This window comes from Diadema antillarum, unplaced genomic scaffold (genome assembly GCF_040938485.1).
Source record: "Diadema antillarum isolate AM-2024a unplaced genomic scaffold, OU_Dant_1.0 seq00001698_RagTag, whole genome shotgun sequence".
NCBI classification, from domain to species: domain Eukaryota; kingdom Metazoa; phylum Echinodermata; class Echinoidea; order Diadematoida; family Diadematidae; genus Diadema; species Diadema antillarum.
In genome coordinates, this window is record NW_027272389.1 from 638,175 (window position 1) to 654,455 (window position 16,281).

Sequence of the window (16,281 nt, forward strand, 5' to 3'; positions counted from 1 at the left end):
GCATCATGTAGTACATAAATCAATAGTGCTATGTACAGATTTTGTGAAATTACAATTTTAGAATTTTAGCAGATAAACCAATAGTCTGTAAAACCCAAAACAAATAACACTGAAAAAGGATGATAACATTGGAGACTCACATATTTCAGAAATGTAGCAATGTAATTCCACTTCAGTATACCTCTTGCTTATCAACTTCACCCGTGTAGAATTCATGCATGCTTTCTTCTTTTGTTCTGCTTCCTTGAGCCCCCAATAATGCATGCCTATGGTGGGGCAACCTTGTCATCAATCATCCTTGTTCATTGCTATTTGCTACAGATTTTGAAAAAAAAAATCTATTCCTCATCTCAATCGCAATGTATTCTGAAACTCTGTACTCGGTATAACCAGTGTATATAGTTACTTAGGTCTCAAAATGTAAAACTCTGAAAATCATCCGGAGATCTCTTTTAATAAAATTATGATGAACAATGTTCCTTTGTTAAAGCAGTCTTCGCGTATTGTATTCTAAATCGAGGCACTCAAAACTTCACCTGCATAATAATCTGATATAAAATCTAAAGTTAAGGAAATAACAGCATATTGACACAAAATAATGTCATGGCATATGCCTTAAACCTTCGCTGCTTCTGAAAACCACCGGTAGTAAGCAACAGAACTGAAACAAACTCGTTTATTTTCCGAACAGGTGAAAAACATTAATCATAATTATTTTACGAAAACGGAAGAAGATCATTTCTCGAGAAAGGAAGAAAATAGTCTTGTTAAGGGGAATGAGAACAATAATAGGATGATTTTCATTAAATGTTTTGATAAATTCACATTTAATTCATTTGGTGCCTATTCAAGTAAATTATGAAATATCAAAGGCAATCATTTTGGTTGCAGATTTTTGATTGCAAACTTCCTCAGCTATCAAAATAATTATGAAGGAGTTGTTCATTATACTTTACAGAAAGCAACACCCCAGATTTTAAAAAGCGACATTCAATTAATGATTAGGCCATACAAAAAGAGGTATTATCGTTGCCAACTATAGGTCACGCATTTCAAAGCGCTTCGAATAAATGCAACTCCTTAAAGCATGAAATGTCCCAAACTTGCCAAACTTCTGAAATTGTACACCATTATAATTTTAAGTATCTTTATCTAACCACCATAAAAAAATCACGAGGGGCATGAGGAACTAATTTCTTTCAGCCTGTGTATGATGCCCTCAAAGGTTCGAAAGAATACAGCACAGTTTTATGAGATATCCTTTGATATTGATGGGTATAACAACAGAGATGATGAATTCGATTCTCACCTTCTCCCAGCGGGTCACTCTCTTGCGCAGATTAATCTTATCATTCATTCTGCTCACGCACCAACCCTTGAGAACCGGGGACTTAACACTCCTAAGAGGTCAGCTGGGATTTCCCCCGGGGATGGGGCGGGGAAACGAGGGGAGTGTGACATCCCATTACATTTTCTTGGACATCAATCGGACAAAATCCAATTGCATTTGGTCATTACGACTTGCGGCTTTTATTTCAGTCGCCAGGGAAGTGGAACGCTTGCATCCGACGGGCTCCTTCTTTGAAAGTTAATCGCCTCGCAGATTGTCTGCGTCTGGTATTAGCTGATTAGCACAAATCAAAATAATGCATCATTCGAGCGTATCAAATTGACCGGAACTTTAATATGAAATTGATTTAAGATGTGTTCCATGGACGCTAATGACAATTTTCGCATTTGACCAGTATATTGTCTGTGTCTATTTTTGCTCTTTTTTTTTCTTATGAAGAGGAAGGAAGAAATATTTTGCCAGCACTGCCTAGCAAAGACACAAGGACTTAAGGAACACTTATCTGTAGATTGTCTTGGAATAAAGAGACAAGAGCCATTTTCATCCCAACGAGGGTTAATTTTATATTTGCATTCTCCTGAACCTAGGATTAAAGAGATTAGAGGGAGAGATTACAGAATCTCTTGAAAATAGCAAAGTGAGTTTATGAAATATAGTCAAATGTTCAAAAGAAATTTTCTTAAATCAAATGCCATACACACACACACACACACACACACATATATATATATATATATATATATATATATATATATATATATATGTTGATAAGGTAGTCCACGTGTTGGCAAGATAAAAAGATAAGTAACAAAGCTGCAACAAAGTTCATGCTGTATTCACCAACGGTTTATTTCTTCACACTGGGATGAGTGTGAAGAAATAAACCGTTGGTGAATACAGCATGAACTTTGTTGCAGCTTTGTTACTTATATATATATATATAATATATACAATGTATATATATATAACGAAGAATAAACCGGTAATGCAATATTTCGCCAATATAGAGTTTATTGAGCAATTACCGGTTTTTTCTTCGTTAAATTGGAGCCAATACGTGAATTCGCAATATATATATATATATATATATATATATATATATATATGTGTGTGTGTGTGTGTGTGTGTGTGTGTGTGTGTGAATGTGTATAAATGCACACAATCTATGATTTTGATTTCAACAAAATATCTCCAAAAGATCCCTTATATGCTTAAATGATAACAGGCAAACAAAGAAATTTGTCTTCAAAGCATCTTTTTTTTTTGTTCATGTTGCACACGTTTAAGAAACACACAGGGGTGTTTTGTTTGTTTGTTATCAAAGAGAAATGAAGGTAAAATCAATTAAGATATAGAATGGCAGCCTGTATAATGATATATGATACAAGAGGTTTTAGGCATAAAAGTCAACTGGCACGCAATCTCCTCTTAACAACAAATTTAGAAAACAGGATCGTTAAAGGGGCGCATTAGCGAGGACGTAAATTTGATAAGTTAATGACGAGTTAAAATGACGCATTCTTCACCTTCTTGTGGGTCATCGCCACTGTAAAGAGAGAGAGAGAGAGATGGAGAGAAAGAGAAAGAAAGAGTAATCATCCTCTTAAACTTCGATCATTCAATACGCTTTCATAAAGCATGTGTTTCTCCTTTATATCATAATACCATAATTGATAGAGCGAGGCTGCATAATTGAATGATTCAGCAGAGGGAGATAGGGAGAGGGAGATGGGGATAAAAGAAGGGGAGCACGAGGTGAAACAGATTTCTGCGCCATCCTAAATGATGATAATAAACGTGGCAGTTCGCGGAAGATGCCTAGAAACTGAAATGGAGCCGGGGTTAAAGAGAGGCGATGGAAAAGTACGATCCTGATAAGAGTTAGCATAGAGACGCTTAACGAAAAAGCCACTCTAAAATATTATCCACGTGCAGAGACCGTTGAAACACGTATGCACGTCTCTAGCGTGTATTATAACGGGAACGTTGAAATAAGAAATTTCCCATCGACTAAGATGAGATGTCCTCGATACTTGCCCTTTTCCATATCCACCTCCCCCCCCCCCCTTTCTCTTTCTCTCTCTGTGAAATTTTCGCAAAATCGAATCCAACAATCACATCATCAATTCCATCATCATCATCACCGGCAGCAGAAGCAGCATCACTATTCCTTCACTTTGATTTGACGATTTTCGCTTATTCTTCGTGAAATGCGAGTCGGCGTCAGACTAGTATCCCTTCAGTCGCACACATTCTGAAGCCGGAGTCTAGTGGCAAGTGAATACTACAACATGACAGTGTGGCTCACACATGCCTGCAGACGCATTTAACTGGACGCCGTCTGCTCACATCCATTAAACAGCCAAGACGTTGTGTAACGCCATCCCAAATTCTGACGGCAATATTTCCAGTACGGCGCACCGAAATGGGCAAAACATGGGCCAAGAGGGGAGTGGCTTAGGCTATCACTAGCGGAAAGAAAAGTACATTCTGGCTGTAGAAAATATGAAAATGACACTACATATCAAATCTGAAAAATGCAATGTTGAGGAATTTCCAGAAAATCGTAGTACCCTTTTCACCCACAGTGCCTCCATCAGGCAGTAACAAACACGTTCTGCGGCCTCAGCAAACTAAATAATGATGTGAAGAAAACTCGACAATCGCTATATAGGAGGAAAGAGCAAGTTATATGCAAAGGGAACAGCATTTCATGATGATATATTACACTTACATGGTCACAGTTTTTATGTCGGCAAGAAGCCCAACAGCTATGCATGTACATATTGGGGTTTTTTGTTTTTTTTTGGTCCTTTATTGATATGTAATCAATATTCTTATGCTCACTTACTACTCTGGATGGAATAAAAACCGCCAAGAATGTCTAAAAGGAAAATAAGATTTCATCTGAGCACGACAGTTTCCCCCAACATTAGCTTGTAGGCTATTTTCTTAGAGGCTCAGAGATAATTTGTTATAGTGTACTATGTTCTGGTGCGTCAAGAAGGTGTGAAGTCTTGGTTATCCATTTCGTTCGTGTAATGTCTATGTTCTTTTTGAAATAGGAAAAAAAATGAATTCAAATTGTATTGAATTAAATTGAATTGAATTTCCATCCATTTCATCAAATAAGAGAAACATCTTGTTGAAGCGTCATAAGATAATTAATGAAATGCAACACAATACCAGGCAAGTGCATTTCTTTAAACTGAAATAATTGTTTGAAAATTATGATGTGTAAACAAAACCAAAAACTTCCTTTCCTATCTTTTCTAATCAGTGAAGGAGAGAAGAGTAGGTTGTCTGGTACTGTGAAATGGCCTTCACAGGAGTAAATGCTTCTTGAATAGTGTATATAGTCACATTCCACTCATAGTGTTAGATAGGATGTCTTCACACTTTCCGTGTAGGTGTTGGCTGACAATGAGATTAATGAATTCTATCACTAAGCACCTCTTCTGCAGGTATAGAAGTCTTTTCAACTTTCAATTTCTTCTTGTATTATCAGGTCCCTTTATTTGCTTATTTTGTTTATATCTAGTAATTTTTTTTTTTTTTTTTTGGGGGGGGGGGGGGGAGGGCTGGTTTCTTCAGTACTCCAGGAGGCCAGGAAGCCTTCAGTGAACACTGGTCTTGTGTAATTATGTCGGAGAAGAGATATGTGTCGTGAATTGCTGATTACCCCACAGTCTGCCCTTTGATGTCGCGTTTCACTCTGTTAGATCTTTGGCTGCTATGTGACCAAGGCTACTATATCATGTAGTATACTTGTTTGAATTTATTTGCAGCTTCGAGGTGTCGGTTAATTTCAGAACATCATGACGTATTCATGAACTGCAGCGTACAGCCAACATTGATGTCAAAGCCTTGTGCACTTTGCCCCCCCCCCCCCTCTTCCCCCTTTTTATCTCCTATCTTGTCAACCGTGTATATTAAAACTTAGCTGTTACTCGCAGAATTCGGGAAAGATTAAAGAATTGAGAGAAGCAAACATTATGAACTGTATTATGAAAAGAAGAGCTGCGCACAAGCTTATTAACACCGAGTGTTTACCGAGTGTTTACCGAGTCTTTACCGAGTCTTACATGCCGGCTCACACACACCACACACACATGCACACACATACACACACACACACACACACACACACACACACACACACACACACAGTCACAAAAACACACATACATATATGCACACATAGAAATAATGAATCATAGATATTTATTACCGTGTATATACTAATACAGCAGTTCTATACCAAACATACAAGAATATAAATATTACAGATTTTTTTCCCTTGTGTTTTCTTTTCCCTTTATTTTCATACGCTGCATTGTTTCAAAATGAATAGAATATTAGTCAGTATGAAATTGATTTAAATACTTACAAATGGTGGTATAATACAGGGGCGGATCCAGGAATTCTGTAAAGGGGGGGGGGGGGGCGTGACTAATATTTCTGGTGGCACTTCCGGGTTTCATTTCTTCTTCTTTTTTTCTTTTTTTTTCACGAAAAATAAAGGGGGGGGGGCGTGCGCCGGTTGCGCCCCCCTCTGGATTCGCCACTGTAATGATTATAATGATAATCGACAAGCAGGTCAGGAAACTATTTTTGACCTTGAGCAATCTATTCAATAAATTTATTTCTATGTTGGGAAGCATTATGAATCGCAAACCGTGTACAGTGATGTAGAAGGGCTAGCAGTTCTCGGAATTCAAATGAAGTGCGCGATTGAATAAAATATTCTCAACCTTCTTTTCTTACTTTAAGGTGCGAATACGATGACTCGTACAACAAGAAGATTCGGCCGTTCGACGAGGGTAAGTTAACCTTTCATGTTGGTTTCATGTTAAAAGGACAAACGTACTTAGATTCGTCTGTATTCCTTTTTACACGTCAAACACGATTTCTGTTGTAGATATTTCACAGAAGGCATGAAAATACGGGGTAGTATATTATGAAAATCGAAAAAAAAATCTTCTTTTTTTTGACTAGCAAACACAAAGTTGCAACTGACTGACAGATTGCCCTACATCGACGTAAATATAAACGAATTTGAATAATTACGCAGTATACCCGATGAATGCTATAAGGATTGCAACCAACACGGCGAAAGCTCGGTGGTCTATTGGAGATGACGCCTGTCAGGAGGTCGTAGGTTCGATTCTTCGTCGAGCATGTACGCCCATGATTTTTTTTTGTCATGGCTACTACTAAAACACTGATCAATTCAGTGCTTATTTACGTCGATGTAGGGCAATTTGTCAATCAGTTGCAATGAAAACATCTCGATGGAAGAATTTCATGCATTTGAAACACAAAGTTTTCAAAGAGAATAGTAACTCTAACTGTTGGTTTTTTTTTTTTTGCTCTGATATATATCCTTTATGGTTCTATATTATTTTTTGATGGTGCAGAAGGAAGCTTTACATTAGTTAGTTTAGTCAGTGTGTGACGAATTAATGGTCGCCTGCACAAAGCATACTAAGCTCTCTCACGTGGCACGTCGACAAGAAGCAGCAAAGGACTGAGTATCGATCTAAATGAGAACAGTTTGAAGTCAGCTCTCCCGAGAAACAGGACTGTTTTGTGAGTCCTAAGTCATGTAAGTCAAGATGACGACGACAATTTGAAGTTTGCATGTGTGATAGGGAGTATTTCTAGCTGCATGAACTGACATACGTCACGGAAGTTTAATGGAAGACATTTATGGGGAAGGACTGACTGGCATTCTTATTGATTATGAAAAGTGCAGCGTGTCCTCCTGTTGCTTCAACTAAAACGCAGCTTTGCACGAAATGCTCACCCATCCGGTTGTTTGAGTCGCCCGTGTGTGTAATTACATTACGGCCTTATGCACGCAATACGTCACAAGCGTGTAGATGGCTGGGACGCAATGCGTATACAGACGTCTCCAACCAGTGCGTTTAATTGCCGTGAAAAATCTGATCTGTGCTTGTATGAACATATCTATCAAAGTTGCCAGTTGGGCGCCATGCTTGCGTCGATTTCTTTTTTGTGTGTGTGTGTTTTTTTTTTGTTCTTAAAATTCTGGTATACATGCACTATTATTGCTTAATGAAGTTAAGATAAGTCTGTATCTCCAGAAGGCGAGATATACAAAGAGTAAAATCTTGAAGGTCTCATTTTGATTTTGCCTGTTCATCATTACCATCATAACTACCAAATAATGCTGCAACGATACAACGGCCATGGGTAGTGATGGGGATAAAATGCAATAGCCAGAAAGCACAATTCATGTTTCTGTATGACAGTTGAAATTTTAATAATGAATAAAGGTTTTTTGCTTTCATTAGATCACCTCTTTTGGTTACAAGAGAAGTCACTTCTGTCAAATGTCAAATGCTTCAAAAGCAACGGGCATTTTTCCTTTTTATTTTATTTTTTGATAATATCTTACGAATTGCCCGAATAAGTGTATGTCTCAATACCACACAGCTATTAAGCGACAATTTGTTCCCATTTAATTAATAATGTAGACAATCGTTTGTGGTCGACAGCATGAAGCGTTCAAAGCAAGGTGATCATCATAAACTGATGTCTATATCACAGACCCGACGGGTAGGGAGACGTGAGTAAACATGACTCTCGGGTTAAAAGGCAATCTGAGAAATATAGAGGGCGACTAGGTTGTGACGATAAAATGGAACAAAACAGTTTTCTTTCTATCATGGTATTATTCACTCATTCTCTTCACTTTGTTGTCTGTGAGTGATTGTGCACGCATTCTTGTCCAAGCGCACTTGCGTGCGTGCAGTGTGTGTGTGTGTGTGTGTGTGTGTGTGTGTGTGTGTGTGTGTGTGTGTGAGTGTGTGTGAGTATAACTGCCTGTGTTTGACTTTTGACCAACTCTCACAAGCATCTGCTTCTATGTAGGTTCCCATCGCACACAATTTTATCCGTCATGAATGTAATGTACTTGAGATTGATTTCAAATGATTTTTTGCCATGCATAGATATTATTGTAATATATAGTCTTTATAATTATGCTGAACTAATAAATTTACATGTTACTTTACATTGTCATGGATGGATGTTGCAAATGAAATACTGTATAATTTGTGTAGAAACTTGGTAATGAAGTGAATTGATATAATTATGTATTTCTGTTTCTAGGGAACTTATACTCCATTTGATGATTACGTTTATGTGTTCTCTGCTTCACGGACTAGTTCGGATATCAGAAGGAACGAAAATTGCTCTTTGCAGTAAAAATGAAGAGAATTCAACAAAAAATCTTTTCTTATGAAAATTACACATTCCATTACGTTGGTACATGTTAAGGGTAGTATTCCCCCTGCTTTCTGAAAGCGGTTAGTCAAATGCTCTTTCATTACACTGGAAAAGTGAAAGCATGTTGAATTTTCTTTATATTTTCTTTATATTGTTGTCCACACATCCACTGATGTCATAAACTCAAGTAGTCTCCTTATCCAGTGGTTCCCACACCAAAATCTTAAAAATGCATAACTTTTGCATCGATAGTGTCCGATTTTCTTCAAACTTTCACTAATGTGTTCTATTAATGTTGTTGCTTTCACTCAATCCACATTGCTTATTTGGTTTTGGTTTCCTTTAAGGAATAATTGCTTTCACTAAGCGCACAGTTCTGACGTTTGAAAAAGGAGAAGAAGATAAAAAACCGTTTATTTCCGCAACGAAATTTACCAAACTATCCGCGAATAAAAGAGAGATTTTTTCCCACATCAAACAGTCAGAGTATAAATCTTGGACACACTATAACTAATAATCATAGTTCAAAGTCAGAACTTAGTTAAGTGATGTGATTATACACTTACATCTCACATTTCTGTGGCAAACAGAACGAATTGCTGAACTTTGTACATGTATCGTGCGGCCTCGATATCATTACTGAAGAGAAACACCGAGAACAAAGACATCGGTGTTTGTTCCAGACCCAACACTACGTTCAGTATCTGCAGTTAATATTTCAAAAGAACACTGTAAAAATGATTACGCCACATACGCATATAGAAAAAGGTTTGCCAACCAATTCACCGAAACGAAACGAAGCAATGAACCCGCGCAATGAATTGAACTTCCTTTCAGAAACAGCGAAAGATGAGAGGCGAGGGAAAGAAACGAACCTGCGGAGGCGCAAAACAATGCAAGCCCTTCGACAACAGCTGTGTATTTACAATGTGCGCTACCCCTTTCTTGCTTGCACGAAATTAAACACCTGTCTGAGAAATCGGGAAGAAATCGATCGGTTTTTCGTCAAAGATCACTAAGTTACATTTTGGCCGTCCTTCTTTGAGTTAGGGTTCTAAAGTAGGTCTCAATTTATCGAGACAAAACTCTCGTTTCACATTTTATTTGACCAATACCATGCACAACCGGGCGAACGTTAGTGATCCTGCGCAAACGTCATGGGACTTGATACGTCCATTAAGTCATTGTTGAAGAAAAGCGAGACGGGCTCACAATTTGGCTATTGGCTTTGCAGTAACAAATGCTGGGGAAACAAAAATAAAAGTCTTTTTGCATAGTGAAGCAGCCATGAACCCATAAATATAAAATCAGGGCTACTCGGGAACCAATGAAATGAAATCAAAATCAAATAAGAAATATATTGTGACTCCTTATTTCAAGTACTATAGCAGTGCCTTTCAAATCCATTTCAGCAGTATACGAAGAAACACACAAACACACAATCACACGCCCACACACTCACACACACATCATTCTTGAGAAGTATAGGGGGCACATACCTTTGCAAGTATACACTCTGCACCTTCGTATGAAAAATATATTAGTAATTACTTTATCATTTTGCTCGAGAAACAGCCAGTAAAGTTATTTGTCAGCTGTTTGTAGGACGATCAATTAGAGAGAGGGATATGCAGTATTGTACTTCTCCCCCCCCCCCCCCCCATATAGCATCTGCTTGTCTGTATGATGCGCACAACCCTTTATTTTCTAAACTCAAACACCTGTCTGAGAAAAGGGCAGGAACATTGTTTTACTTTTTATCATTCGTCCTTTTCAAGCTCATTCTATACCATAGGTCAGGGTTCTACACGAGGACTCGGCATAAAGAGACAGAACATTATTTAATAATGTGGCACGCACCCTGACTAACAAACTGTCCTTGGGTGGCGTCGAGCCAGCGTCTTACCAACATCTGATGTGTCCATGAAGTCATTACAGGGAAGAATAGGGCCTCAAAAGCAGTTTCTTGCAGGTGTTACGTTTAAGTGATAATTTACCACGATGCAAGGTAACAGGCAGAACTTTCAAAGAAAACCAGAACAAGAGATACATGCGCCCCTGAGATAATCTACCCCCTGATGTTAACGTATTGAACGTGCGAAAGTGTCTAATCGTGAAGGTAGCCGAATGTGTTGGCATGCACTTTCCTGTTCTATGTCGCTGCTGTAAGATCTTTCAGCCGCGCACACACAAGCTGTCATACAGCCGAATATCGTTTTAATTACCACGAGACATTGCAAGTTATCTCCCTCTCCCTCAGCCCGTAGTATGAGATTTTATCTCATGCACCGAAAACAGTAGCATCAATTAAGCAAGAACATGTAATAGGTAACGATGAAAAGACAAGAAAAACAACACCTGGCGGAGGCGACACGTAGCTCGCTATCTCCTTCCTGCCCCTCCTCCTACACAAACGCGCGCGCGTACACACATACATACATACATACATACACTGACAACTCTACGTCAATACAACAGAACAACAAAGAAGTTAGATCCTCGTGTCCACATAGGAACCATAATGACTTATTTCGACCAAATTAAGATTTGAAGAAGCATCGCCCTTCCTTCTTCCTCCTAAACTTTCCCCTCCCAAGATGTATACTGTTCGTTGCGGCTTTGCTAACGTTGTTGGGGGTCGATGTACACGTGTATAAAATGTAGGTCTCTCTTACTTTACCAGGGCCCCGTTGCAAGAAACTTTGCGTTTAAAACGCAACTTGCAACTGATTGTCACTGGCCAATCAAAATCATTATTGCATGCATGTCTTCTTAATAGGGCAGACCCTGAGCCAATCAGAATGGTTGTTTCAAAATTAGCAATTATTTGCAATTGATTGCAACTTTCTTGCAACGGGGCCCTGGGTAAACATCGAGTGGTCTCGCACTACCCTTATAATAACATTGTGACCCTCGCGCACGGGAGGGCATTTAGCAGTGTTTGTTAAAGCATCGCAACACGGGAACAGAGAGTACCTTGAACAAAACAATACGACGCGTTGGCACACGACCAAATCCACCTGGTGTAAGTCGTGTCCATTAGATATAATTGGTATAAGGGACTGGGAATGATAGTTACAATTACATTGTGATCGTGACAATGAATTACGTCATTAACTGTTTTCCTTGAAGTCACTTCATGAGGTGTAATTGCGAAAACGTCCTACGCGACAGTATACGAAGATGCCTTGTGTCTCAGGTCCTCAAATTATCCCGACATTGGAATCTGTCATCATGTCGTTATCTTTCTCCCGAGATTCCTTTCGATGTTTTCTCAAACATGATACTTTTTGCCTCTCACCACGACACCTATTAGGATCCACTCTTTGACTCCTGCTCTCATTCGTGTAAGCTTAGATGAAAACCATGTGGTTGTTGAGAGCAGAGGAGACGCTAGAGAGGTCGAAGAACTTGCCGAAGTTGACATTTCCCGCGCCGACCGAGCGCTGGTCCTCCTGGAGCAAACATCAGCAGGGGGCGAGTACGGGGGCTTTGTCGACACGCGATCTAATCGTCCATTATGTTTAAGGAACGAAGATAGCTGCAGGCATCCAATTACTGAATCTTCCTCCTTCGACACCTGGGGCAATCGCTTTCAGATATAAAGGTCTACAAGAGAAATAATGTTTGCCTCTGTTGTGTTGGTATTCAGCCACTCTAAAACAAACAAATTACATGGTCTTTATTTGGGCGCTTGGTCGTATACACTTCGTAGAGAGTCCACGGATATTAATTTGACTAAAGAGGGCGATGTTTCTTGGAACCCTTGCTAAAGCACACTCCACCTTTCCTCCGCCCCATACCACGAGCCCCTCCACACCACCAGCAAAGGGATACTATCTGATGTTGTTATTCAAAACTAATGAATATAATTAAAGGCAGAGTCTTGATAACAATAGTGGTTACGCGTTGTCCGGCCATCTTGCCTTGCTTTGGTTTGCTCTATTTCATTTTGCGCAGGCGTATTACACACAAATTATCGGGCGATGTGTTAAACATACAGGTTTTCCCGGCCAATTTCGCATTTTTGTCAGTCCATTTGATAGAAGGTTCATTTAATTTAACAAAAATTCTCGTTATCGCACCGTCTGTCTTTCAAAATCGCAACTTGTACCTTCAATTAAGCATTTCGATCAATGAAATTTGCACATGTGGCTTTCGAATTCGCAAAAAAAGGGGGATTCAAAGTGGCCGGTACTCTACGTTCATTCAAATTCGCCATCACTCGTCGAAAATGGTTTTTGAGTCATTTAATTTCGCGAATGGGCAGTCAGATTCCAAACATTTTCATTCAAATTTACGTCATGTTCTTTATTCTTTGAAAGGGTGAGAACATTGAAACGTGTATTTCTATGTAACTTTTTGTCAAAAAATGCACATTTCACTTCAGAATTATGATAACAGAAAATAAGGTAAACAGGACATTGTAGAATGAAAAGACTATAATACAATAATTGAGGAACCTTATAGTATTGTCATGAAGACTGAAGTGTTCGAAATAAAGAAAGCTCAGGCCCCTTTTGACTCCGAAATAAAGTACAACAACACCCTAAGTGCGAAAAATGGAGAGACCCACTAAAAAGGCAGAGCTTGTAGAATGTGGGCCCCTCTCGTAAAGAACATTAATGGAAAGATAAATTGAAGCACCGTTTAAAAAAAGAAGGAAAAATCTGGAAACCCACAGAAAAATAAAAGAGAGATATACACTTACACAGACGCGAATAAACATGTAACTTTGTTTTAATAGCTAAGTGTAAGAAGCCACTTTTTAATGAAAATCAAGCACGTGCGAAGTCATTATTTTTCGTCCCTGTACACCATGGCCGATTTTATATCTTTAATGCTAACTTTTCTTTTCACTACGAAGAAAACAATAATGTAAGATTCTTGCTAACAAAATAAGATAAACATAGTAGCATTAATATAGTATGTAGACAACCCAAAGAGACAGCTACGAAAACCAACTAAATGAATTACAGTTGGGCTACAATTACTCCATGAAAGCTGTAATGAAATGATTACCAACATCGTTTGATTCCCCACTACAAGGCTTTGAATGTGGCGTCTCCCACTGCTATAAAGTTGCCTCGCTTACCTGGAAGCGCTGCGCGTGTATGTTTACGTTTCCCACCAGCAGTACCAGCTAAGGCTTCCAGTTCCACGATCAAGCCAAATCAAATTAAAAACATACTCATAGAGCCTACTATTGTATAACTTTCAGATGAAAGTCGATATTAGCCCACTCTGACTGTTTCGTACACGTGTTCCCCTAGGCGAGGGGGCCATTCTGCGATTATTGACTGGTTCATCCTACTAAAAGTACTGCTTGCTATAAGTTACTGTGGAAGCTATTCTTGCATTGCAGTCGATGTGTGTTATTGGTTGTTGTTGCTTTTTTTTACATTAAGAAGATTTCAGAGAATGGGTTACCTGCTAAGATTCTAGAACACACAGAATTTGAGATTTGGTTTTAATCTCACCAGAGACATCATGTATATCTGTGTCTTTTAAAGGGTAGAATGGAACCGCTCGCGTTGTCTTTGCTACCCCACATTCATTAAAACAGTCAACAAAAGCAATCACCATTTATAGAAAGCTGAAATATGAATATATATATATATATATATATATATATATATATATATATATATATATACGAATGTATGTAAACATGAGATTTTAGGGATGTGGCAGTCAAAGATGCAATGAATTGCTTGAAAGGCACACAATGATAAAGAAATTAAAATAAAGAAAGATTTATACGACAGGATCGGTAACGGTCTGCTCATCTTTTCCCGCTGGGTGACGACCAGACCGACATTGATATGTGAGAAATGCGGGCGACATCAAAGAGTGCTTGCCCTTTAACGGTCAGCTAGACGTGACCAGGACGGTAATACGACACTTGAAATACCATGTTACACTTTCAGGCACCATCAACTTTACAATGCCATGTGTACAATGTACACAACTGCTTCGCACATGCACAAAGACTGTGACGGCGGCGGGATGCGGTGATGGGATTCTTCAACTATGGATAGTAATACTATAAGGTCTGCAAACGTCCGTAATCCTGAGGGCTGTTTGCTTTTCCTTGGGATCGCGACTGTCTTGCGTAGCATTCTGCGTATTGCGTAACATTCATTAGGCAACAGGCGCCGAATGTTACCCTATACATTATACTATTAGGAGATTAGTGGTCTTTATTGCCTCAATATCAGTTTACTTTGCTTATCGCTTTCACCAACACCTCGTCACGGCAAGGATGTGGACGTGCAAGCTGTAGCAGTATCTTCTTTCTGTCACTGTCTGTAAAGAAATGGGAGAGCTAACGGAGATTACAGGAGAGGAAAATGATGGCAGTCATAGTTGAGTTCATGGGAAGTGGCATGTTATCACGAGAGCAGTTCGATGCTAAAGCCTCCCTCATGTTCATTCTGCGTTATCGACGCACTCACATCGCGAAATATCCCTGGACAGCTCAGACAGACAGACAGACAGACAGACAGACAGACAGACAGACAGACAGACATAATGTAACTCGAAACACTCCCTCTGGTGTAATAGACTCCGCAAAGTGCCCGCATTCCAGTGGGATCATTATGGGCTAATGACTGCCGCTTGATGCTAGTCCAAGAGATGATCTAACGCCTATGGCAGCTGGCTCAAATGAAAAAAAAAAAAAAGGAGAAGCTACATCAATTCCATTTACACCATATCTCTAACATCAACCCAATTACCTTAACTTCTCATCCTCTATCAAAGAAAAAAATAGAATAGAAGGACGGAGACGAAGAAGAAGAAATGGAGGAGGAGGAGGAGAAAATAAAACACAAACTACAGGGCTGCCAACATTGGAAACTAGTTGAGAGTGAGACTCCCATGGGCCAATGCTATAATTTAGGAGTCAAAATGAGTGAGATCAGTAGAAATGCATGCCAACGAAATAAAGTTTTAGAGTGAGAAAGGACCAAAATGAGTGAGTCTCACGCTCAATGCGTGAGAGTTGGCAGCCCTGAAACTATGGATGTCAAGAACCACTTCCGGCACTATCATATTGCTGCTTCTCAACCAGGAAGAACGGATTTCGGTCAGGTCCCAGCCAAAATAAGATAGACTGAAAAGAACCTCATTATTGACTGAACTGATGTGATATTCATAATAGCGTCACATGAGAACCAGAAGAGCACTATTGAGTTGTAATATTTGAGCTTAAATGAAAAAGAAACAATCAATTTTCGTGTAATAAAAAGCTTATTCGATTTAAATCAAAAGTGGGTATAATATTGAACATTTTTTTGAATATGAAAATAATTTAGAATTGACACCATAATGAAGAGAGGATCAAGCTCTACAATGTGATACCAATAATTCAATACCCCCCCCCAAAAAAAAAAAAAAAATGTGATAATGCCCCTCTGGTTCTCATTCGGGTTACTATTATCGTTAAATTTAGAATCTTAATGGTCGAAGAAGAAATTTTACATATATTACACAATGTTATCTTTTATGTATTTGCCATGTTGATTATTTTGAGATGGATTCCTTTGATTTATTTTTTTTCCAAATTATTCCAGGGCCACCAGTGGACATCAAACTCGGCGTGTACATCGAGAGCCTGGGCGCCATCAGGGAGGCCACGATGGTAAAAGAGACGTGTAAACGTCATTGAA

The 16,281-nt window shown here is 38.9% G+C and overlaps 1 protein-coding gene across 1 annotated transcript in view; it reads left to right on the forward strand.

Annotated features, from left to right (window-relative positions):
• The window catches only part of LOC139711738 (glycine receptor subunit alpha-3-like), a 77,305-nt gene that overhangs the window by 44,558 nt on the left and 16,466 nt on the right, over nucleotides 1-16,281 (forward strand). The window contains exons 2-3 of the mRNA XM_071623595.1: nucleotides 6,125-6,174; nucleotides 16,186-16,253. Of these exons, the coding sequence (XP_071479696.1) occupies nucleotides 6,125-6,174; nucleotides 16,186-16,253 (118 nt within the window). The remainder of the gene's footprint in view (nucleotides 1-6,124; nucleotides 6,175-16,185; nucleotides 16,254-16,281) is intronic.